Genomic DNA, 24,180 nt, shown 5'->3' on the forward strand with positions numbered 1-24,180 from the left:
TTTACCTGCAAATATGCTGAGGAAAACATCTGCATCCCTCACCACACTGCATCTACTGAATCCATCAGCAATGTCAACAGTGAACTTCCTCTGCTCTCATGGCCTGAACCAGTATGAGATGCACGTTTGCAACGCTGATGACAAGGAACACTAACTCTGAACCTCAATTATGCAAAATGGTATCCATTCCTTTCATCAGTGGACTTGCATTACAAAATATTGTAGGATTATATTTTGAATTTCTTTATAAGACTTTGTTTTCTTGTGTTCTCCTAGATTTTGACTCTTGACCCACAAAACCCAAAATACTTACTATCTGGCACTTTACAGGAAAAGTTGTAAACCCCTGAAATAGACTATTATTATCTCCATTTTACACAGGAGGAAACGGACTTGACAGGCAGGCAGGCTGACTTCAGAGGGCGCGACCTTCGCCACTGATCCACCCTACCCTGCCTCCAACAACAACCCAAAATGAGAATAGGTATCTGAGGAAATGTAACTAACTAACGGCACAGAAAGAAGACACTGAAGATAACAGCCACAGGATAAAACCACATTTGCAAATCCAGCACAAACTGCTCTGAAACAGAAAAAATTGGACACAGTGAGCTCAGGACCTGGTCAACCATCACATGAACGATACAGATTAATAGTTTCTTGGAAAGATACCAAGTTTCAAAAAAGTAAAAATCTGTATCAAAGGCATAAATTTAAGTCCCATCATTCCATAAGTGAGACTTCATTATGAAGAGAAGAGATACAGGGAACTATATTCAATATCCTGTAATAAACCATAATGGAAAAGAATGTGAAAAAGAATACATGTACGTATAACTGAATCACTTTGCTGTACACCAGAAATTAACACAGCGTGGTAAGTCAACTATATTTCAATAAACTAAAAAAAGAGAGAGATCTGAAAAAGCAATTAAGTCTGAGCAAGAAACCAATCCATCAATAACCAAGATCCTGTCCCCTGCTAGCCCAGGGTGTCCTTTTTCTCTTTAGAGTAGACAGATGGACACAGAAAGTATAAAGTGTAAAAAAAAAAAACATACTACCTATTAAGTTTATTGCAATCCTAGGAAAAAAGAATACAAATCATAAAGAAATAGAAATCCATGTTATTCACAATTTTGTAACTAGTTTGGCCCTAAGTATAGTAGTCAGTTTTGGAATCCTGTTTTGGGGTTTGATGTCTACTTCTTCAGGCATTTAAAACACCGAGAAGGTGATATTAGACTTTTAACTTTAATTAAATATTCAGAATAAATTTTGATTAAATAAGTTTGCAATTAACAGTTAAATACTGAGGGACACCTAATGTACTAAACTACTAAGTTTTACTTTATTAGTTGTGCAAACAATGTAAATATTTAAGAGTGTCGGCTGATGGTGAGAGAATGTCAACTGCCCAATAAATGTAAAAGATGCAGAACAGGACCTTAAACAGGATGCACTTAGTTATGGATACTCCTATCCACACACACAGCCTCCTGGACATTAATGAGTTAATCCACTGACTGGGAGGTGGGCTACATCTCCTCAGCCCCTGGCCAGCCACCCTAAATGGGTTTGCTTTCCACCACACCAGCCAAGACCCTCAGGACACAGAGTTCACACTCGCAGCTGGGAATTCACCCTGGGGAATACGGTAAGCAGACGTTGACACAGCTGGGCCAGCCTGGCCCTAGTCCCGCCAGCGATGTCCACACTGAGCATTGCAGCACTTGTAGAAGGTGGTCATGGGCTCGTCTGCAGAGCGGGTCTGAAGCTGCATGAAATAGGCACGAGGGTGTTCGCATTTGGGACACGGCTCTGGCAATGAGAAAAAACAAACAAGTGACCCACGTTTACTTAAAAAAATGATGCTTGTGACCAACACACTTGTTAGAAGTAGGTGTTACGCGAAAGACAGCTCATCTGGAATCCCTTGCCCAGGGTGTCCTGCACCACGATTTAAGGTTACCAACAGCGTTATCATTCCCACTGCGCTCTCACACTGAGGGAATGAGACCTGTGATCTTGGAAACAGTCCTCCTCTCCCTGGGTCCCTCTTCTTCAAGTCTGGCTGAAGACTGGCTAGAAACACCACGTGAAAGGTGACACGGCTGCCGTGTGCATTACAGGGTCCATGCCCTGCAGATTCCCCTAAAAAGTGCATCTCCACCACCTGGTAATGGACAGGTCCTCTCATCTTCCCAAAGGAAATCCCAACGCACGACCAATCCACTTCCCCGTGAATTTAGAGATCCGTCTTGGCAGAAGTTGTCCAGGCTGTTCTTATCAAGATCTCAACATACATCCCACGCCTTTTCAAAGTGTCCCAAGGCACGTATTTACTTTCACTGAGATTTCAATTTGAGAACCTTGCTTTTGATGGAAATGCCTTCAAACACTCTCAAACACCATTTTGGTACGTAATTCATCTCCTAACGACAAATTCTGCCAGTGCTGGATTTTTAACATAGCAGATCTGGATGTTCTCCGGGGGGAAAAAGACAGCAGTGATCATGCGCTAGCCCTTCCTCCTCTCAATACAGGTAATGTCTAGGGCTCTCCTTCCTTCTTTGGTCACATCTATCTCTACCAGAAATGAATGAAGACTTGGAATAAATATTTATTTTACTGAATGTTTAGTGCAGTTTAATACTCTGTATCATTAACTTTTAGAAATCTGTATGAGAACAAAATCCTTAAACTGGTTTTTTATTACTCCAATCACACCTGCTAAGTGCCTGCTATATGCCAAACACTCATTTGTGCTCTCACAATCTACGACTATGGATTAGCCCAGACAAATCAAGGACCCCCTGAGACTCTAACTCAGGTCTGAAGGACTCCAAAGCTTGTGCCAATATTGTTTGCGTAACAAATACATTATAAGAGAAGAAAACACTTTCTAGTTTTAGAAGCCCATTTCACACAAGTACATCACAGACTCTGCCGCAGAGTGGCACAGCCAGCAGCCTCATCCTTACCCACAGCTCTGGAACAGAAAAGGTTTTCCCTCTCACCTGCAGTAGAGTCAACATTCTCCCACGCAGCTGCTCCACCGAGCACATCATCCACTTCTTTCAGCTTTGGATACTTCCGATTTGTTACCTAATAAGCAACAGCAGGTCTTCAGACTCTACAAGTAAGTGAACGGTACAAACCTGGGTCACCAAACCATACCGCCCTCAAGTGTCTCCCCAGCCTTCGCTTCCTTCCTTCAACACAGACTGGAGGAATACTAAATGAAAGCAGAGTTCCTGCTGTCACAGAGCAGGATGCTCCGTCAGAATTTAGAGGATCCGCGATTGGGATGTCCCCAAAAGAAGTGAGAAGACCTCTGCAAGGATTGGATGAAGCAACAGAGCAGGAGGAAAAAAATAGCTTAGGTGTGACCCTCTTCTTTTCCCACACCTCTAAGGTACTTGGTAATCCAAGATAAGAGAACCAAATACAACTGAAGCCAAAAAGGAGTCCAGCCACTCTCCTCAGGCAGAGAGTTTTCTGTTTTCCAAGTTTTACCAGACGTCCTTGAAACGTCACCCTTTGCATAGTTTCAGACTCTAAACTCCCACAACACAGCTATACGGTGGAATACTATACAAACATTAAGAATGAGGTAGTACCAACGTGCTCTACTTCTAAAAATTAAAGGTGTTCTAAAAAGGAAAGATGCATTACCGAGGGAGAGTAACAAGTTATAATAAAGTGTGCATCACTCACGTAATGAATATCCAATACATTCCAGTTGTTCAGACTAGAACATAAGAGGGAACAAAACTGAAAAATCCCTGCCCTCCTACAGCTTATGCCCTAGTATTAATAAACAAATCGCATTAGTAAATTGCAAGGCGTATTGGAAGGCAAATGAGTCTTACGGAAAAAATAAAATTATGGGAAGGAACATAAAATTTAGAAAGAGGCTGCAATTTTAAATAATCCTTTAAGCAAAGACACGAGCAACGACTGACATGAGTACCTAGGGACAAGAGCGACCCGGGCGGAAAAGTCGTGCACAGGCTACGGGAGTAGTGCCCGTGCCGGGCGGGAGCGCCTCCGAGAGGCTGGCGTCGCGGGCAGAAGGCCCACTGGACCCGAAATCCGAGAAGAGGATGCGCGGGGAAGGTTAGGGTCGGCCTCCGCGCTGTGCGCGCCGCGCGGCCGGCCGGGGCCCACCTTGCGGGTGACGTTGTGCACGTAGGGGCAGGTGTTGCAGGCGAAGCGGTGGCAGCGCTGCCCCTCCTCCACGATCAGCCCGTTCCCGCAGCCCGGGCAGAAAAGCAGCATCGCGGCGACTAGCCCGGGTCTCCCGGCAGCTCTCGCGGCCGTTCGGCGCCGGCGCTCCGACGCTCCGAACTCCCATTGGTCCCGGCCGCCTCCCCGCCCCAACCAGGCCACCAATAGTCACGCCGACTTCGCGCTCCCAGGGAGCACTGCGGCAGGCCGGCTCCCAGTAACTCACTTCTCATTGGTCCTCGAGGTAGCCCCGCCCCTCGACGCCCCGAAGGAGAGGCTGTGGTTGCGGTCCCCGCGCGTGCGCGCCGCACCACGGTCGCGCGGAGCGACCGTGCGGGCGGAGCCCTCGGGAGGCTAGGCAGCCTGGAGGAGGCGGGGGCCGCGGCGCGGCGGGAGCCGCAGGAGGACGAGGAGGACGAGGAGGAGGCGCTGCCGCACTCCGAGGCGGTGGACGTGTTCCAGGAGGGTCTGGCCATGGTGGTACAGGACCCGCTGCTCTGCGACCTTCCGATCCAGGTGCGCGCGGGCCGGGGGCCGTCGGGGCGCGGACGGACCCCGGAGTGTCGATGGGGGCTGCGGCCAGAGGCCTTGGGAAGGCGTCTCCGGGCGTAAACGAGGGTCTAGGCTCCGGCCCGGCCTGGGGGCGAGCGAGGCTGTGGCCTCTGGCGCGGAATTTAAAGGGGCGCCAAAAACCCCCACTAGTTAGCACACATGACTTTTCACCAGTGTTTTTAAAACTCAAAGTTGGTTTACAAAAGCCTACGGCAAACAAAATAATATCATGTTCCAATAAAAGATCACTGTTACCGGTTTTTCCTTTCTCTTCAATCTTCAGTAAGTTTTGGCACTGTCTTGTTTTAAAATCTTTGTTATTTTGCCCATCGTGGAATTTTTAAATTAACTTCTGTTGTGTTAACGGTTGTATTGACATGTTTATCTTTACCGTTTTTTGGTGCCCCAGCCTTGCCTGAGGCCCTGGATCCTGATGATCAGGGGCTCTCAGGCTGGACAGTGGGGCCCAGTGTTCCTCCTCCCACCCAGCACCTGGCCCAGAGGAGCCAGGGGTTGTTCCTCAAGGCGATTCATTCTCCTTGCCTGTTTCTCCTGAGCGTCTATACACTTCATAGAAAATGTGGATGAGACATGAGATTAAAGTGCTGAAAAACCGGGAAATCCTAACATATATGCAAGAATCTCCCAAAAATGTGGCACCACTTTTTGAAGACTATCAGCTGTTTTTCTTTGTTGTTTGGGGTGGTGAAAAGAGCTCCCATCTCCAGCCTTGGTCTTTTCTAGGTTACTTTGGAAGAGGTCAATTCCCAAATAGCACTAGAATACGGCCAAGCAATGACAGTCCGAGTGTGCAAGATGGATGGAGAAGTTATGCGTAAGTGCTGCCCTCCCCGTCAGGCCGTGCGGTCTGAACCTTCACGGGAGAAGATGTTAGCAGGGCTGGTCAGTGGAAACTCAGGGCCATGCCCAGGGGTGTTGGGGCAGCCACAAGCTCCCCCTGCCCAGCCTTGAGCCTCAGGAAGAAGCTTCTGGGTTCCTCTCCTGCCATCTGAGGCTGTGGCTGTGGACTCCCACCACGGATCTTCTCCCATTTGTGCAGCTGTGGTTGTAGTCCAGAACGCCACGGTCCTGGACCTGAAGAAGGCCATCCAGAGATACGTGCAGCTCAGGCAGGAGCGCGAAGGGGGCATTCAGCACATCAGCTGGTGAGTGCAGCCACAGCTCCTCCTTGCAGCCCTTCCTAGGAGCTGGACTTCACAGGAGCACTTGCTGGACGTGAGCCGTTTCATCACTTGGACTCTGCTCCAGAGTGCGGCCTGGAGCAGCGAGCTCCCTGTCCCGAGCCTCAGCCAGGGCAGGTGCTTCTGTGCCGCGAGCCCTGCCTCAGCTGCTCTTCACTGACATCACCCCACCCAGGCAGCTGGGTATCTTCACGTGAGGATACCTTAGGGCACTTCCGGTGTGTCCAGAGGTGGTTTCCCTGGTTACAGATGGTGCAGCTGCCAGCTCCTCGCCTGGGTGCTCTCAGCTCTCAGTCTCCTTCGGGATCAAGTGTCCCATTAACTGTGTCTTGGTACAGCCACCCGTTTCATTAGCAACGTGGGTTTGGCCCCCAGCCACCCCATGCATCCCTTTGAGAGCAGTGCGTCCTTGAACCTGCCTCAGGCCTGGTACACACAAGGTACAGGGAAAGAGCCCAGGGAGGAGGCTGGCGGCCTCAGGCCCCGCAGAGCTGAGCGCCTTGAGCCCTCCTTATGCACAGCTGCATCCCAGCTGCCCTGCTCACCCTGCTCGTGGTTGACTGAATTCCCATCTTGCAGGTCCTATGTGTGGAGGACGTACCACCTGACTTCTGCAGGAGAGAAGCTCGCAGAAGACCAGAAGAAGCTCCGAGAGTAAGTTCAGGCTATGCCTTGAGCTGCAGGGAAGTATCTGGTCTGTGGCCCTCTGATTCCCCATGCCCTGCCATAGGGCTGGGGTCCTCTCCAGAGGCTCGTAAGGGAAGGAGGGAATGTGTGAGACCAGGAGAGTCCCTGTTTGGACTGAGGCCCTCCTGCAAGGAGCCCCCTGGAGGCCTCCCTGCCAGGAGGACGGAAGACAGAGGAGCAGTGGAAGGGGCCCTGCCGCTCCTCACCAGCAGCGGTTCAGGGCTGCATAGAGCCAAGAGGAGAGAACTAAGAGTGTGCATGGCCCTTGCCACCTCCTCACCTTCCCAGACACCATGCTCTTCCCACCTGGTCTCTGTTATCCCTCACAAGCCTCAGGTGAGGAGTCACAGATGTGCCCTTCTGTAGATCGGACACTCTGTGCCTTTATTTCTTTCTCAGTTATGGTATCCGGAATCGGGATGAGGTGTCCTTCCTCAAAAAGCTGAGACAAAAGTGAATCTCCAGACATGGAAAACCCTCTGTGCTGGTGGCCGAGCTCTTCCCCGAGAGGAGGAAGCCTTGGCCACTGGGCCCTTTTCCCAGAAGAGTGTTGAGATAGCCTAACCCCAGCTGGACCCGCCTGGACTCTCAACGTGAACCCCGATCCCATGGTGGATCCCACAGGGCTGTGGGCCTGGCCCTGTATACAGAATAAACCTATTTGCTTCTGAGTTTGGAAAGTCAAGCCACTGTACGGGGGCAGGCGGGACTGGCGCTGCCCCTCACAGTGAGGAGGCGAGGGCAGGGAACGTGCAGGCATGTCACATGGTCTGAACGCTGCACCTGAGCCCTTGGCCACCCCATTCCCCAAGCCATACACACCTGTCCCTGTAATCTCTGCAGCGAGGAGGTGAAAGCTGAGCGGCTGGCTCTCTGTTTCTGCTTGTGGGGAAACAAAGGCCTGTGTCTGAGCCCAGCCATGGACAGGGCCTCCCGCTTCAGCCTAAGGGCTCACCTACAGCAGTGCCTTCACCAGCTCCTGGAAAGGGTGGTGGCCCGGGGCTGGAATTGGAGCTGCCAGCTGGGCAGGGAGGGCTGGGGTGGGGCGCCTCTCAGTGTGGGTGGGGAAGTGTGACTGTGCATTCATAGGTCCTTGTCCCTTTGTCGCCTACCACTCCTATAGAACGGGGACAGGGTGTGTGCACTTGGCTGAGGACTTCCCTGGGAGGTACATCTGACACTGAGTTCCCTGTTTTGGGGACTTGTGAGTGGGAGGCCTGGGCACTGAAGGACCTCCCTCCACAGCCTCCAGCCAGAACCCAGAAAGGAGGAGGCAGCTCTGGTCAAGTTAGTGGCAGCTAAAACGCTCCCGGTCCATTTATTGGCCACATGAGGTGGTCGTCGAGAGGCTAGTTAGAGGGTAATCTCGGGAACTACTGTGATAAATGCCCGGAAGTACGAGGGGTTCAACAGCAGTGAACACGGCACAAGGGGTCTGTGCAAGGGGAGCAGGGCTCGCAGGCGGAGTCCCGAGCCTCAGGCCTGGCCCCAGCCCACAGGGCACACGGCGCCAGCACCCCGCCAGCTCAGTGGAGCTGAGCGTCCAGCTCGTACTTCTCACAGAACTTGTCAGTGAAGGGGATGCAGGTGAGGAACTCGCACCACTCACAGCGCACAGGGTAGAAGTAGAAGAGGACCACCAGGCCAGCCAGGAGGCCCAGGAAGACCACCTGAAAGATGATGATCTGGCAGCGCTTGCGGTACAGGTCAAACTTGCCAAAGCTGATGTAGGGCAAGAAGGCAAAGGAGAGGAAGAGGCCGCTGACGAAGCCCGAGATGTGGGCGAAGTTGTCGATCCAGGGCAGCAGCCCGAAGGTGAAGAGGAAGAGCACCACAGCCAGCAGTTTGAAGAAGGCACGCCAGGGCCGTGCCAGGATCTGCCAGCTCTGGAAGAGCTCCACGAAGAGGCAGGCCAGGATGCCAAACTGCGAGCCGGCGGGGCCCACCTGGGGGCGTGTGGGTGCCCGTGAGCTGGTGGGCCTGAGCAGGTCGCCCCGTCCCACCTCCCTCTGCCCAGAGCGAATCGGGACAGGAGCCAAGTGGAGCTGCTCCCGGGCGGGGCACTGTAGCAACTCGACTCTGTGCTGGAACCAGTTCGTGCTGGGCAGCAGGTGCATGTAGGAGGGCCCCACCCTGGGGGGCAGCCTTACCTCTGCCCGGTATGGCAGGAAAATGGCACTGGCCAGGTTACCAGTGACGCCACTCAGCAGGTAGATGATGGCTATGCGGTGCCAGCCTGCCAGCTTCTCCAGGTCCCGCAGGACAGTCATCTGGAAGCAGACGGACACCAGGCAGTGCAGGATCCTGTGGGGAGGGGGGCCATTCAGCAGGGAAGGCTCACCAGCCACTCCTGGGGTCCCTGGGACCACCCACTCCACCCAACCCCGCTCAGCCCACATGGTGTCACTTGCCCAGCGTGCAAGAATAGGGACAGCCACAGGCGGTAGAACTGGTCGGGCACCTCGGGGTTGAGGAAGGGCAAGAGCCCACACACGTCGTCCATGCAGTGCACCTGTGCAGAGTGGCCTGTCAGCACCCGCCGTGGCTGCGGGGACGGGGAGGGACCCTCACCCCGGAGGCCTACCTGAGAGCAGAGTGTGGCCTCCTCGTGGAAGTAGCCCCTCATGAAGTCACAGTACTCCCGGGAGGTGATCTCACACCTGGAAGGTCAGGCCAGGGTTGGGAGGGCTTCCAGGCCCAGGTTTCGGCCCCACTTGCCCACCTTTGTTGGCCCTGGATAGGTCCAGCCCCTTCCTCACCCCACGCCCCTTGGTATCTTGGGTTATTTTGGGACTGGGGAGGGGAGGAGGGCACAACCCCAGGGCAACACTTTGTGCCCAGGACCAGCTGCACATGCCCACACAGGCAGCCCTACCTGCCCTTGGTGCCAATGCAGCAGGGCCGGCCCGTGATGACACAGTCCATGTGCGGGTGGTTGGTGTGGTTCCCAGCGCTGTTTTTGGTGCAGATCTGTGTCACAAACGGGGGTGAGTTGGGTCAGGGTCTCCCCTAACCTTGGGCCCCACGCTATGCTTGGTTGGGGCAAAGATGGACAGGCTCCTAGGGTGGGAAATAGGCTTCCCTTGACTTCAAGCAGGTTCTACACCCTAAGCCTCAGTTTGACCATCTATCAAATTGGAATAATGTCATTTGACCTCCCAAGGCTCCACGTGGGGGTTCTGCTCAGAGAGGTCGGCTGTGGTGGACGGACAGGCTGGCTAACAGCCAGGGCCGAGCATCTGGAAGCACAGGGTGGTCCCACAATGGGGACCTCTGGCATCACTGATGGATGAGGTGTAGATGCCTCCCCCACACGATAAGGGCGACTCCCAAACAACCCCTCCACCCCGGCTCACCGGCCACTTGGTGATGTCATCTGGCCACTCATGAGGGTCCTCGGAGGAAGGCTCATCACACACCCTGCACGAGCCCAGGATGTGGTCAGTCCTTGCTTTGTGCCCTTGGCTTAGCCCCCTCCTGCCCGACTGGACAACAAGGAGAGCTATTATACCTCTCTCCACCCGCACTCCCAAGGGAGACGTGGACAAAGGAAGGTAAGGGAGGGGCCAGCAGGACTCACCTGGGGTCCTGGTGGCAGACAGAGCCAAACTGCCTCTTGTGGCCAGCAAGGTCTGGGGCGCTGGGATGGAAGGGCCACTTCACCCACACTGCCAGCGTGGACTGTGGGAGGACACGGGCTCAGCCCTGGTCAGAGCCCACCCTGTCCCGGTGCAGTTTCCAGATGGCGGGAATCAGAAGCACTGATTCTGAGCTCCTCCCTCTGGTTCTACACCCCCACCGCTCTGAACTTACACTCTGGAAATTGCTCGCATGTTGGGAGATGGTTATAAGGAATTCAACAGCATAGTTCCTATTAGCTTAAAAATAGAAACCACCAGTGTCCAAAATCAGAGAACTGGTACAAACTATGGCACCTCCACATAAGATGATAAAAACTTGGATAACGTTTTTAAAATTCAGGGACTTCCCTGGTGGTCCAGTGGTAATGAATCCGCCTTCCAATGCAGGGGACACGGGTTCGATCTCTGGTCGGGGAACTGGGATCCCACATGCCGCAGGGCAACTGAGCCCTCGCGCCATAACTACTGAGCTCGTGCTCCTCAATGAGAGAGCCCACGTGCCATAAACTCCAGAGCCCATGCACTCTGGAGCCCGCGCACCACAACTGGAGAAGAGAAAAAACCCACATTCCACAACTAGAGAGAAGCCCACTCGCCGCAACAAAGATCCCGCCTGCCGCAAATAAGACCCGATGCAGCCAAATAAATAAATATTCAAAAAAAGATTTTTTTTTAATTTAGTGGGAAAAGGCAATGCCATTTATAGAAACTTAAGACACGTGCACAAAAACAAGATGGACACGTGTGGGAAGAGCACACCCAAATTAAGGACACATGTGTAATTCCCTGGCGGTCCAGTGGTTAGGACTTGGCGCTTTCAATGCCAGGCCTGGGTTCGATCCCTGGTCGGGGAACTAGGATCCCACAAGCCTTGCAGCGCGGCCATAAAAAAAAAAAAAAAAAAAATTAAGGACACAGGGTCTACAGGGTGAGCAGCAGGAGATGGAGGAGGTGTGGGATAAAAAGGAAAGAATGTGATGCAAGGGGCCTGGCACAGACGGACGGCATAATGTGCTGAGAACTAGGGGTTTAGGATAACCAACCGGCTCTATCTGAAGTCCCAAGACAACCACAAACACAAGGTGCAGACAAGGGTGCGAGCTGAGCTGCGGGCGGGCACTCACCGAGCACTCCTCTTCCGAGGTCTGCACGCAGCCAGACCGGTCGTTACGCACACAGCAGGCCGAGTGCTTCTCACGCTCGCGCGCAGCGTGGATGAAACTATGCACCTGCGGATCCTGGCGCATGCAGGGCGAGAACTTGGCACCCAGGTGAATGAGAGCCTCCTGTGGGGAAGAGGATGTGCAGCTGCGGCCGGGCCCTCCGCCAGCCCAGGGGCCCCGCCCCCACCAGGCCCCGCCCTCACCGAGCTGGGCCCGATCCAGAAGTTCTCCTGCTGAACATACTTGACATTCTCATAGACCCCTCGGTTGCGCAGCACCTGGGAGGTTGGGGAGAAAGATCAGACGGATCTCAGCTGAGCCCTCTCCTCGGGTGGGAGGAGAATGGGTGGGAGGGAGCCCAGAGCCCAGGGTTCGCCAGGGAGGGCGCCGAGGCTCACCGAGTCTACGGTCTCGTGCTGTGAGAAGCCTACGGGCGCCACGCCATAGATGCACACGGCTAGAATGGTGACGAGCGAGTGCACAAAGGTGAGCCAGTAGGTGAAGAAGGGCCTGCGGGGCAAAGCGTCAGCAGAGGCGGCATCCCCAACCCGGAGCCCCCACGCCCACCTGGAGCCTTGCCTTCCCGAAGCCGCATCCCCTCCACGCCTACCTGTGGTCGTCCATGTCCTCAATCTGGCGTTTGACATAGCTGTCGATTCGCTTGCGGTAAGTGCGGTTGGTTAGCCGGCCCACCATGCCCAGCCCATATGGCCGCTTCTCCCTGGCGAAGAACTTGCGCACCGGCATCGCGATGCGCTGGCCCCGCCGCTGACCCGCGGCGCTCACCACCTCCTGCCGCAGCCGCACCTTGGGCTGCGGGGCCGCTGCACCGCCCTCCTTCTGCTTGCGCCAGCCACGTTCCAGGGGCCTGAGGGAAGGGGTGCCATCACTCCCAGCCCCAGACCTCCCACCTGCCGCAGTCCATCCCCGGCGGGACACGGGCGAACACGGGCGACCCTCCTTGTCTGTCCTGCTCCCAACTAGCGGTGAAGACACTGTGTGGCAGGCTAATGTCAGCCCCCTCCTTACCAGTAAAAGCGTGATCCCCAGCCACTCCTGGCATGGCAGGGAGGTGGGTTCGGACCTACAGGAGGGTCCCTGCTAATCTGCGAGTGTTAACTACGTCACCTCCTCCTTCCCCCAAGATTCTCTCCAGCCTGTGGGCTCTGGGACTGTGATCCTGTTCCAGGCGTGGGCAGCCCAGACTCGAATGGTGCCCACCCCTGGGTTCCCCAAACACAGTTGCCAAGCTGGGTTCCCAGTCCACAAGATGACCCCCTCCCGGGGCCCTCTAGGGTCGTGCCTTTGGGGCCAGCTGCTCCTGAGAGCCGCAGGACCTGCCCCCCGGCCCCCTCGGAGCGCGCCGGGAGGCACTCACAACATCAGGTGGCTGCGCTCCAGCTCGCTGCGGGCCAGGGCCCCACCCGTGAGGTCCGCCTGCTCCGGGGCCCTCTCCCAGTCCTTGAGCGCTGCCTCCGATGGGGACTCGAACACCTCATCTGGGTACGTGGACAGCTCCTCGTGGAGGACACCTTCCTGAGCAAACACGCACGGTCAGCGTGGGAAGCATAGGCACCGGGGTCATGGGTGATGGTGCCAGGCTCTTACCCGGGCAAAGAAGGATGTGTCCAGCTCGTCGGGGAAGTCAGCCGTGTCCTCCTCCAGGAAGCTGGCAGGAGTGAAGCTTCGGCGCTGGAGCCGGCGCAGTGTGCCATCCCTAACCGAGCGGCCCTGCCAGCGAGGGGGTGAGGACGCAGCGTGGTGCTGGCTCAGCCCCTGCCCCCACCCCGGCCCCTGCACCCACCTTCACCAGCGCAGCGGCTGCCCGGAAGCTCATCTTGGCCACCGACTCGCGCTTGCGCCGCCGCGGGAGCCGGTTGAAACCCGAACGGGAGCTGGAGAAGGAGCAGAGGGAGGCGGCACCCGGCGTGACTGGCGTGTGCGGGGCACTCAGGCCGTCGGCGGCATCATCCGCCAAGCGGAAGGCCCGGCCCCGGGCCAGGGGATCTATGATCTGGAGGAGGGGAGGAGATGCAGGAGTCGGGGGCTGGGTCATCGCCAAGGGGGCTTCTTCCCCACCCCAGACCCCACCGTGGAGAACACAGCTGCTGCTCGTCCCACTCCCCAGTGGGTCCCTGGACAGCTGAGTGGGTACCACCCCACCCCACTGCACCAGAGGGGTCCCGTTCTCCGCCTGTATTTCCTTTACGCTGCTGTTCATCCTGGGATGCTCTCCCACGCATAGGCTGGCATGTGGTACAATCCCAGGACCCTGTCCTCTCCCCCAAGCCCCCCTTCCCAGAGAGTATCTTAGGTGCCTTTACGGGACCATCGACCACCCTCCCAGACCGTGAGCTCCAAGCAACCTCCTGTGCTTAGACTGGCTGTGTCCCCAGCCCCAGCTCAGGGCAGCAGAGCGAGGGAACTGTGGGAGGCAGCAGCGGGAGAGCATACCTTCTGCATGCCCAGCTGGCATGGCCCCACGTACAGAGGAGGGGGCGTCTCAGTGCTGGTCAGCGACACATTGTCCTGGCTGGGCAGGTCTAGCTCCCGGATGACCTGGGGCTTCAGCTTCCCGTAGCGCTGGCTGCAGTGACGGATGCTCTTGCGCTGCCACTTCTGGGTGCTGTCACTATCCTTGCTCACTCCAAACCAGTCAGCAGTGCCCCTGCCAGGGGAGGGACTCAGCAAGGGGAGGCCAGCTGTCCCCTCTCCCCAGCAGGGGCCTCAGAGGCACTCCACCTGGGCAGCATGCCCGCCCCAGGCCTCCGGACACTCCAGGGTCTGGGGTCCAGGTGGGCTGGGTCTGATTAAGAGGATAAGTGGGTTTCGGCCCTGGCCACCCTCTAAACAATTAGCCAGCTCCAAACTGCCACCAGCACCAGAGATGGCAGGCCTTGGTGAAATAGGTGAGTATTTCACACAGGCCCTCACGCCATCCCTGAGACGGGTATTTGTCGGGAGACACTGAGTCTGGAGACAGAGGTCAGAGTTCAGCCCTTAGCTCAGCCAGAGAAAGCGTGGCCCTGGGCAGCAGCTTGACCTTGGACACCACAGAACTCAGGCAGTGGGCGCCACACACCCAGGCAGGCTGCCCACAGTCCTTGGACGCGCACGCAAAAACACTGCCAGCACCTGCCGTCAGGAGCCCCGGGGGACACCAACCACGCTGGCAGCTCCCGGGAGGTCACAAGCCATGCACACACCAGCTGACGCCAACACACTCATGCCCTGCCCAAGGTACCTGAGCAGGGACCGAGAGAGAGACGAGCGCTGTGTGAGGGCCCTGCGGGCAGCAGGGGGGCCCAACAGGGGCAGAGTGTGGACACGCCCAAAGCGCACCTGTCGGCTGTTCGGGGGGGACCAGAGCATTGGGTGGGGGGGTGGGGAGAGAGAGAGGAGAGAGCAAGCGCTGGGCAGGGGGGCAGAGAAAGGCAGTAGGTGACAGCAGTCAGTCCCCACAGCAGGAGGAGGACAGGGTGATGTGGGGACGGGATGGAGGAGAAAGCCCTTGCCCCACTCCCAGCCCCAGTGCCCGAAGGGGACCCTGTATGCCTGCCTCTGTCCCACCGGCCCAGCCCCCAGCCCGCCGCAGAGCAGCCAGGACAGCGAAGTACCTGCGGATGGTCTGTGTGATGGACATCTGGCGCTGCAGCCCCAGCCGCCGGGGCTCCTGGTGGGGTGAGGGAACGCGGGCGGGCTCGGCCGGCATGCTCACGCTCCGCAGGAACGCCTGGCGTCTCAGGGGCTGGGCAACGGGGACCCAGTGAGGCGGCTGGATGGGCTGCACCTGCAGCCCCCGCTGGCCAGGGCCTACCTGCAGGAAGCTGGACTCCTCTGCTGCCGGGGGCACCACGGCCGGGATATCCAGCTTCAGCCACGGCGGCTTCTTGCGCTGCAGGCTGCTGGTGCTGTCCCTGCGGGCCTCACCCATGGTTCCAGGCAGAGCTAGGGGGGCCTAGGGGGCGTGGTGTGTTATTCAATAACAGCGCTGACAGGCACTTCCCTGGCGGCCCAGTGGTTAGGACTCCACACTTTCACTGCCAGGGGCCCGGGTTCAATCCCTGGTCAGGGAACTAAGATGCTGCAAGCCGCACGGCGCAGCCAAAAAACAGCACTGGCAGATCTCTGAGGGTTCACGCGGCCCAGACCCAGGAGGAGGAAGAAGCAGGGATAGCCTAACAGGCATGGGCACGGCTCCACTGCCAGAGTCCCAGCACGGGCTCAGCACCCACGCGCTTGGTTCCTGCCTCTGTTGTCCCGAAAGACACGGCTGGGCACGCACTAGGTCCTCAGACGACATGCATTCATGTGATGAATAGTTTAGGACCTACTATGAGCCACTTCTAGGTGCTTGGGACATCTTGGTGGAGAAGCAGGGAAACAGAAACACAAAAATCCCTGCACTCCTCAAGCTTAGAGTCCAGACAAACAATAAGCTTACACGCAGATACACTGTGCTAAAGGCTGCAACGTGTGACAGGGATAAAACAGCCCATTAGGACTTCCCTGGTGGCACAGTGGTTAAGAATCCGCCTGCCAATGCAGGGGACATGGGTTCGATCCCTGGTCCGGGAAGATCCCACAGGCCACGGAGCAACTAAGCCCGTGTGCCACAACTACTGAGCCTGCGTGCCACAACTACTGAAGCCCGCACACCTAGAGCCCATGCTCCGCAATGAGAGAAGCCACCACAATGAGAGGCCCGCGCACAACGAAGAGTAGCCCCCACTCGCTGCAACCAGAGAAAGCCCGCGCACAGCAACGAAGACCCAACGCAACCAAAAATAAATTTTTTTTAAAAAGTTAATTTGAAAAAACCCAGAAAACAGCTCATTACAGTTGCCAGAGGAGCGATGCCTCTCTGTGCAGTGACATCTGAGCAAAGGCTTTCGATTTGATCTAGTGAGCAAGGTTAGGTGGCAGGGTGTTCCCCACACAGGGAATGGCCAGTGCAGAGGTATGAATAAGCACGAGGGCAGAGGCAAGCTGAGGGGCTGACCCGGTCTGTACATGGGGCAAATCTCAAGCCTATTGGACACAGACCTCAGTTTCTTAACCACCATGACAGCTGCTCCAGAGACAGAGGGCTCACTATGCCCACGACAGGGTGCGTGGTCCCTCCATCTCTCAGAGGAGGGACCACCTGGCTTCCCAGGGGCCAAGGGCTCCTATAGCCAAGGGACCTCCTGGAAACCACCTGGTGAAAAGGCCGCTGTGACCACAAGGGGGCGCCACAGGCCCAGAAACAGCAGCAAAGCCCCACAGTGCTTGGAGACGCCTTGCTCCGTGCCACCTTAAGCATCTGAGACCCAGAGCAGAGAGGCCAGGGCTTGATTTGGGCCACCCCAGCCTGGCCATGTGACCGTGAGGCAGTGGCCACATAAGCATGGCTCCTTGGCACTTAATTCCCCCTTTACAAAATGGCAGTTTCAGGGCATATCTGCTTCCCCGCCCCAGAGAAGGATCACAAGGCCTGGAAACAGGATATCCAAGACTAGAAGGGTTCCTAGCACAACGGGGACAAGGATAGCAGGAGCATGGTGGAGACTCCAAAATTTCTCAGCCTCTCAAAGAGCTTCAGACTCTAAAGATTCTGACCTGCGGGGTCTGTGACCCATCCACTGAGGTCGCTAGAAACAGCTTCTACTTTGGAGCCTCCCTCTCAACTGCCTGGAGAGATACAGAGAAAATATTTTACAAATAGGGAAACTGAGGCCTAGAAAGAGAGGCTTGTCTTGCCCAAGGCCACATATTCAGGCGGCATAACTAAGGACACAGTTGCTACTGGTCCTTTACAGATCAGGGAAGGTCCAGGGGTCCAGAACCCTGCTCAGTGCCACCCCACAGCTCCCTATGGACCTGGGAACGGCCAGGGATGTCGCTCATCCCCCCCCCCCACCCCTGGCCCCCCGACACAGACGCGGGATGGCACAGAACACTGCTGTGCTGCTCACAAAACACAGAGAGCCCAGGATGCTGCTCCCAGCTCCTAGCGGCCCTCTGCCACCCAGGGATAGGCCCAGGACAACACTCACAGCTTCTATTGGCCCTATGACAATCGGGGACCGGCCCAGGACCCAGCACACAGGTCCTACTGGCCCTATATTGACCGGAGACCAGGCCAGGATGCAGCTGGCAGCTCCTACTGGTCCTGTACCAAATGGGGCTGAGCCTGAACACTAATCACGGTTCCCACTGGCCCTACCCCAACCAGGAACAGGCCCAGAAGGAGGCAGTCCTTCGAGGATGCCTTCTGACTCTTGGCCCATCCCTCACATTCCGACCTTTTCCCTGAGCTGACTATGCACCCAGGAGTCTTTCCATCAACACAGCTCCCAGGGCCAAGCCTCTCTCCCCTGCCCTCACCTGCTCTGGTCTCAGGAAAAGGGCTGAGGGCAGCATTTGTTCCCACATCCCTGGGAATCCCTTCCTGGCCCCGCCTACACTGAGCCCCACAAGCTGTGGTCAGATGGAGAGTCCCTGGAGGGGATGGAGGCAGCGTCTGACATGAGGGCATCCTGACTGAGAACTGGGTCCCTCTGGGACCTGAACCAGGAGACCAGCACTCAGCATCCAACTCACACCACAACCCAGCCCAGCCCTGCACGGCTGTGGCTGACCAGGCCACAGGTCAGCATCCTGGGAGGGCAGCGTCTTCCTTGTCATCCACCAGCCCTCCCTTCACAGACCAAGGTGATTGTAAGCTCTCCCTGCTGGTAAGGAAATGACTGGGCAGGACAGCTCCGGGTCTCAAGCACTAATGGTGGAACCTCAGACAGTGTTAGGCGTATCGAGAAGGCAGAAGGTGCTGAGAGGCGCGCCCAGAACCTGCAGGGCTGGGACAGCACCCTGGGTGCACCCTCTGAGCCACGGCGGGCCGGGCCTGCCAGGTGGACATCCGGGCGATCGGACCCCTCAGATGGTGCTGTGCCCATGGGGCCTTGTCAGGAAGGGGCGAGACAGGATGGGGACCCCCTTAGCATTTCAGATGGGAGAGGCTATGGTACCTTAAGTCTGTCCCTGCCACCCGACCACCCCATGCCTCACAGAGTTTCATACGCTCCTGGTGAAGCTATTGTGAGGTCCAGAGAGGCCAAGTGTGGACCCGGGATCACTGCTGGTACCAGGCAGGCTGGGTGCCAGGGACGAGCCCCTACAGGAGCCTCCCCACGCACGCCCAGCACCTCTAGGTGACAGAAGCTGGTTCTCCACTCAAGAGTGCCAGGAAGGGACTTCCCTGGTGGTCCAGTGGGTAGGGCTCCATGCTCCCAATGCAGGGGGCTCGGGTGCGTTCCCTGGTCAGGGAACTAGATTCCACATGCCGCAACTAAGATCCGCATGCTGCAACTAAGAAGTCTGCATGTCACAACTAAAGATCCTGCACAGCCTAAATAAATAAATAAATATTAAAAAAAAAAAAAAGAGTGCCAGGAACCTTTGCCAGCTGACTGGCTCAGCACCACACACACACCTGCGACCCTCCCTGGCTCCCACTATGCTCCCACAGCCTCTCCTCACACCTGGCTCTCCCAGTACACGCATTCTGCCCATGTGTTCAAGGACCCCCCGCCTCAGTCAGGCAGCCCCTCCCTGACAGGCCCTGGATTCCCCTGGCACGGCCGGGAGCACACCCACGTGTGTGCTGTCCGGTCCTGTCATGCCAGGTCCACAGTGCCTAGGACAGGCCTGCTCCAGAGCCACTGCTGAATGATCACTGGGCATTTCAGAGCACGAGCTAGCAGGGGCCCGTCCCCATGAAGTGGGGTGATGGCAAGTTCCCAAAGATGCCCCTTCACTTGGGTCTGGGAGGAGGAGCTACCACATGACCGGGTGGGAACAGAAAGAGCACAAGCAAGGAGGTGGGAAGGGGGTGGTGAGCACACACAGGAGCCAGACGCCCCCCCGACCCCCGCTGGCCTGGGCCCACCAGACACAGTAGCCGCTCCCCTCACGAGGGAGGCACCAGCTCCCTGCCTGGACACACAGACCTCCCAGTGGCCCTCACCCCACCAGATGCCTCCTGTGTTTGGGGCAGAAGCTGGAGGGTGCCCCATAACCCACACAGCTCCCTGCCCTCAGTGCTATGGGTTCCCGGCCTGACCCGCCCCTGTGTGCCCAATCCCCCAGCGCCCCCGCGGCAATCTGGGCATCAAGTGGGTGGGATTCACAAGCAGGGTCGGGGGTGGCTCCACAGTGGACCCTGAGGGTGTGGGGGAGGGTCGGGCCCAGACCGGACAAAGAGTCTGGGCCGGGAAGGGGCACAGCGCCCGCCCAGAGGAGACAGTGGCTCAGTGTCTGGGTCTCCCCCAGGCGCACAGTGGGCTCTTGTTCCTAGACGGTCCCTGAGGGGGAATCCCAACAGCATCTCTGCTCTGCTGCCCCTCAGTGCAGGGAGAGACCACAGCCCAGGGAGGGCCTGCCTGCCGTCTGAGTCACTCTGGTGACATTCGTGGCTGCCCACCCGGGGCCCAGACCCACCAGGAGACACCCAAACAGGCAACTAGAAGCACAGCGGGGAGGCTGATGAAGCAAAAGCTAACTGTGAGGACGGAGCTCTGAGCAGCTCAGGAGTGTGGGGTGAGGCTGGAGGGGCTGCAGAGGGAGGGCCCGCAGGGTACCGGGACCACCAGGGCTGCTTCAAGCGGGAGCGAGGGGAGTGGGAGCCGCTGCAGCCAGCAGGGTGGAGGGCTGTGGGGCAGCCCTGAGAAGCAGCCACGCCTGCTCTGGGGATGACGGGGGACCCTGGGCAGGGGTCCAGGAGGGTCCAGAAGCAGGAGCCAGTGCAGGCAGGCCAGTGTCGGGGAGCCTGGCCTGAGACACTGTGCACTGACCCAGCTCCCCTCTACCACCTGCAACCCTGAGAGAGCCTGAATTTTCCCCTCTGAAAATCAGGGGCCACAGCAGTGCTGGGCACACAGTAGGTGCTCGAGAAGCGGCAGCTGAATCAAAAAAAAAAACAGGCTGGACCTAAAACGAATATAATATTGTAAGTCACCTATACTTCAACTAAAAAGAAAGAAACAAACAAACGAGCAGGCTGGTGCTGCCTACCAGCTGTGGGGAGCTCCCCAAGGAGGGCCCGGGAGCGCGTTCAACCAGAGCACAAGGCGTGGGAGGACCCAGGCGACACCCTTTGGGGAGGCCCAGTTTGGGAAGGTGTGGCCAAGAGGCAGGAGGAGACCGGGGAGAAGTTCTGGCCCACCCAGGCCTGGACAGGCTGTGGCCGGGATTAAGCTGGACCCTCTATTTCTGCACTTAGGCCTGCCCTGCACACTTGAGGGACAACACGGACCAGGGGCAGCTGGAGGTCAAGCAAGCGGCCCGGCCCCAGGACCAGACCCACCAAGCCTGGGGCCTAACCTGCCCAGGGGACCGCCGGCCACCCATGTCAGCTGGAGCAATTGGGCCCACCCCAGGACACCTGCCCAGACGTGTGCCCAGCTCACCTGAGCATGGTCCCGGGAGGCGCCAGCTCCTCTGACCTCCCCACGTGAGCCCTGACCTCTGACCCTCAGTGTCCTGTCTGACCCCTAGTCTGATGCCCGGCCCCAGGTCTCCCTTGGGAGGGGGGATCGCCAGCTGTCTGGCAGCCTAGAATTCAGTCCTCCACTACGTGCTACTATGTGGCAAAGCGAAAGTGAGCTGGCTGCCCTGTGCCTCTTGACCTCATCATCAGTAACCGGCACCTTGTCGGGAATGATCCTGGCCAGGCCCTCACCCTGCCCAGAGACCCCTCCACTTTTCTGTAGAAGATATGAGGTTCAGAAGGGAGCAGGGCAGACCTGACACCTGGCCAGTGGCTTGCTGGGTGCCCCGTGCTGTCCCCAAGAGGACACATCAGATCCCTACCCCCCCAAGGCGCCCATCACCAGCTGTCACCCCAGATGATAGGGATGCAGGGATCCAACAACAGAACCACAGGAGGCTCTCTGCACAGGAGGCCCTGAAGGTAACTGCCCTGGGAGGGTGGTGCAGGAAAGGGGGCACTGGCCCTGTGGACTGGGAGCTGCCCAAAGGCTCGGCAGACTATGACCCAGAGGGTCACTGGCCACCAGAATTAAAGCCTATGACCCGGCTGGGTCTGGCAGGGTGGATGCACCCTGGGGTCAGGGAGCCCCAGGCTCAGAAAGGTCAGAGGACCCATCCGTGCCACACAGCCAGCAGTGGGGTAGGGCAGGGGCTCAGCTATAGCAGCTTCTGGGTGGGACAATCTGGAATCTAGCTGGACCTTGGGAGGTAGGTGCAAGCCTGTCTCAAGCTGCACAGTGGAAAGACCCACATCCCATCAACAGGCCTGGATAGAAGGCAGATGAGCAGCCTAATCACCAGTTAGAGGCCCCACAAGTGCCCCTGACCAACCCCCCACCCCCACACGAGCTCCCGGTGCCCACATACCCTCTGGCTTAGCAACCCTTCTCAGGACACATCAGCTGCTGGATAGTATCTGCAAGGCCGCGGGAGGGGACACCAAGCCCCTGAAGTCGATTATCGGAGCAGAAATGGCTTCAGTCAGCAGAAGCCTGGCACACCTGCCTCAAACCTGACTCTGGCTAGCCCCACTCACCTGTCACAACCCCTGCAGGGGTCCTCTGTGTCCATCTTACAGATCAGGAAACTGAGGCTCAGAGAGGCCAGTCACCACCTGTGGTCACCAAGCCTCCAGGGGGGTTCAAAGCCTGGGGCCATGTCTGCCCAGGAGCCGGGGAGGTAGCCACAGCCCCCCAGGGGAGGGGTAGACCATCTGGGCTCCTCAGGCTGGGGAGGGCTAACAGGCCCCTCTGGGCCACCACTCCACCCCACCTCCACCCAGAGCATCTCAGCTCAGGGAGGAAGGAGTCACCCTCAAACGCACCTAACCCAGAAAACAGGCAGAAGCTAAGGAATCTGATCCTTGGGCTGAAAGTCGATCCTGTCACAGACACCGATGACATGGAGGGACTGGAGCTGGGGAGGTGCGGGCGGGGGGAGCCCCTCACATCTGGGGAGAGGAGCTACAGGAGGTGCCCTGAGCAGCAGCTTGAGTCTGGAGGCCCTGAGGGTGGGCCCAGGAAGGCAGGCAAGGCCTGCGTGACTCCCTCTGAACCAAGGGCTCCCCTAGAATTCAAGCTCCCAAGGGCAGTGGTTTGCCGGCCGGCCCACTGACGCTGGACGGGGATGCTGTCACTGCAGTCCTCCAGCTCTGGTGCTCTCAGTCAGCTCTCTGTGCAATGGGCGGAGGTTGCTTGGAGGGTTTGGGAAGCAGCCTGGGGCCTAGCACATTCCATCCAGGGCCACTCAACTCTTATGCCCCACTAGTAGCCCCTGCTAGTAGCCCCTGCTTTTCTCAAGGAAAAGGACCCAGCTTGCCCAGAATAACCCCTGGTTGCAGGGAACTCAGCCTCAGGGACTCCTTGGGCCCCCGCCATCTGCTGGATGGCCCAGCTTCCTCCCAACCTCTGGGTGGGGGCTAAGGGGGCTGGGGCTGGCTCCACAGGGGTGGGGAGAACCCAGCATCTGGCTGGGCCAAACCTGAAAAGCCAGTTTCATCCTTGAATCTTCTCTGCCAGGAAGTCCCCAGGTGGGGGTGGGGGGGCCTTTCCCAGCACAGGGCTAGGGCCTCCAGACCCAGACCTCACCCACCCACACAGACACACTGCACACGCCACCCCAAACTGCACACACAGAAGAAGGAACTCTGCTCAGGACCATCTGGCTCCCCTGCCCATTCCCCACCCAGCCCCACAGACATGCCCCTGGCAGGGCAGACAGCCAGGCCCTCCTCCAGTGCCCTGAGCACCTGGGGTCCAGCAATCTCCCCAGCAGGCCTGCTTTGAGGCACCGTGTAGTGGCCACAGGCTAAGCCCCGGCCTGCTCCTCTTGGCCACTGAGCACAGGGTAGGGAAAGTGCCCGGCAGCTTCCAGTGTTTAAAGCCGGGGAGATTGGGTTGTGAAGCGGAAGGTGGGGTCACTCCCTCCTCGCACCGCCCGCCCCCCAGCTCCACAGCTACTGCTATTATTGCTGAAATTATTCCCATCCCCAGGGAACACGGCTGGGACAGGGATGATCCGGAGAAGTCCCACCCTCTGAGCTGGAGTTTCGACTTGGAGACACCACCCACTGGTGGTGGCCGGGAAGGAAAGCGTAAGGGGGGGAGGGTACAGCTCAGAGGCGCCTGGGGACACCCCGGACTCCGAGCCCTCCCGCTCCCGGGACCCTCAGCTGTCGGGCGGGGGATGGAGCCGAGACGTCCGGCCGGGTCAGGCCGCCGGGGCGCGCTAATCCGGCCACGGGCTATTTTTGCGGCGCGCCGGGTTAGGAATCCGGGGCTGGGCCGCCTCCTCGGGCGGCTCGGGAAACTCCGGGAAGGAAAGTCCGGCCGCCTCGGGCGGAGAGTCGCCCGAAGCCGGGACGCAGCCAGACTCCGGCCGCTCCGAGCGGCTTCGGCCGTGGAGGGGTGGGGACGAGCCCCGCGCGCGGCGGACGCAGCCCCGGAACCCACCCGGCCCGCGCCCCGCGCCCCCCACCCCGCGCGCTCACTCACCGCCGCCGCCGGCACCGGGGCCTCGGGGGTCCTGAGGGCTTCGGGGAGGGGCTGCCGCCGCCGGCCCGAGGGCACCCGCGCCGAGTCCCCGCCCGCCCGCCCGGGAATGCCATGGAGCGAGGGGCGTGCGCGCCGGGGGCGGGCCCGGCCGGAGGGGGCGGCCGCGCTGACTCAAGGC

General features: G+C 58.1%; 3 protein-coding genes across 7 annotated transcripts; 1 reads left to right on the plus strand and 2 right to left on the minus strand.

Moving 5' to 3' along the window:
• Positions 1 to 864: 864 nt before the first annotated feature.
• On the minus strand, positions 865 to 4,331 carry POLR3K (RNA polymerase III subunit K). The gene is made up of 3 exons (XM_059896856.1): positions 4,174 to 4,331; positions 3,021 to 3,108; positions 865 to 1,821 (listed from the first exon to the last, which is right to left on the minus strand). The coding sequence occupies exons 1-3, from the start codon at positions 4,282 to 4,284 to the stop codon at positions 1,694 to 1,696; spliced, it is 327 nt and encodes a 108-aa protein (XP_059752839.1). The 5' UTR covers positions 4,285 to 4,331; the 3' UTR covers positions 865 to 1,693.
• Positions 4,332 to 4,505: 174 nt separating this feature from the next.
• On the plus strand, positions 4,506 to 7,345 carry SNRNP25 (small nuclear ribonucleoprotein U11/U12 subunit 25). The gene is made up of 5 exons (XM_059896285.1): positions 4,506 to 4,749; positions 5,530 to 5,620; positions 5,846 to 5,951; positions 6,567 to 6,641; positions 7,074 to 7,345. The coding sequence occupies exons 1-5, from the start codon at positions 4,708 to 4,710 to the stop codon at positions 7,129 to 7,131; spliced, it is 372 nt and encodes a 123-aa protein (XP_059752268.1). The 5' UTR covers positions 4,506 to 4,707; the 3' UTR covers positions 7,132 to 7,345.
• Positions 7,346 to 7,957: 612 nt separating this feature from the next.
• RHBDF1 (rhomboid 5 homolog 1) lies at positions 7,958 to 24,137 on the minus strand. Of its 5 annotated transcripts, none has more exons than XM_059897248.1 (19): positions 24,003 to 24,137; positions 15,296 to 15,436; positions 15,096 to 15,226; positions 14,723 to 14,827; positions 13,933 to 14,146; positions 13,283 to 13,492; positions 13,087 to 13,209; positions 12,857 to 13,014; positions 12,089 to 12,346; positions 11,877 to 11,988; positions 11,682 to 11,756; positions 11,440 to 11,601; positions 10,255 to 10,355; positions 10,031 to 10,094; positions 9,550 to 9,644; positions 9,259 to 9,334; positions 9,086 to 9,186; positions 8,825 to 8,978; positions 7,958 to 8,620 (listed from the first exon to the last, which is right to left on the minus strand). In XM_059897248.1, the coding sequence occupies exons 2-19, from the start codon at positions 15,410 to 15,412 to the stop codon at positions 8,201 to 8,203; spliced, it is 2,676 nt and encodes an 891-aa protein (XP_059753231.1). In that variant the 5' UTR covers positions 15,413 to 15,436; positions 24,003 to 24,137; the 3' UTR covers positions 7,958 to 8,200. The 5 variants fall into 5 exon arrangements, with proteins under 5 accessions (XP_059753231.1, XP_059753230.1, XP_059753229.1 ...); XM_059897247.1 differs by adding an exon at positions 17,080 to 17,151 and having other exon boundaries at positions 15,096 to 15,436; XM_059897246.1 differs by having other exon boundaries at positions 15,096 to 15,436.
• Between the last annotated feature and the right edge of the window lie 43 nt (positions 24,138 to 24,180).

This window comes from Balaenoptera ricei, chromosome 15 (assembly GCF_028023285.1).
Source record: "Balaenoptera ricei isolate mBalRic1 chromosome 15, mBalRic1.hap2, whole genome shotgun sequence".
Taxonomy (NCBI): domain Eukaryota; kingdom Metazoa; phylum Chordata; class Mammalia; order Artiodactyla; family Balaenopteridae; genus Balaenoptera; species Balaenoptera ricei.

Coding starts and splice junctions, on each gene's coding strand:
- POLR3K (XM_059896856.1), bottom strand. CDS start 4,284: ATGCTGCTTTTCTGCCCGGGCTGCGGGAACGGGCTGATCGTGGAGGAG. Junction 3,109..4,173: donor TGCACAACGTCACCCGCAAG/GTGGGCCCCGGC, acceptor GTTGCTTATTAG/GTAACAAATCGGAAGTATCC. Junction 1,822..3,020: donor GAATGTTGACTCTACTGCAG/GTGAGAGGGAAA, acceptor TCTCATTGCCAG/AGCCGTGTCCCAAATGCGAA.
- SNRNP25 (XM_059896285.1), top strand. CDS start 4,708: ATGGTGGTACAGGACCCGCTGCTCTGCGACCTTCCGATCCAG. Junction 5,621..5,845: donor GATGGATGGAGAAGTTATGC/GTAAGTGCTGCC, acceptor CCATTTGTGCAG/CTGTGGTTGTAGTCCAGAAC. Junction 6,642..7,073: donor GACCAGAAGAAGCTCCGAGA/GTAAGTTCAGGC, acceptor TTTCTTTCTCAG/TTATGGTATCCGGAATCGGG.
- RHBDF1 (XM_059897246.1), bottom strand. CDS start 15,412: ATGGGTGAGGCCCGCAGGGACAGCACCAGCAGCCTGCAGCGCAAGAAG. Junction 12,347..12,856: donor GAGCGCAGCCACCTGATGTT/GTGAGTGCCTCC, acceptor CCCTTCCCTCAG/GCCCCTGGAACGTGGCTGGC. Junction 8,621..8,824: donor TCCTGCCATACCGGGCAGAG/GTAAGGCTGCCC, acceptor ACACGCCCCCAG/GTGGGCCCCGCCGGCTCGCA.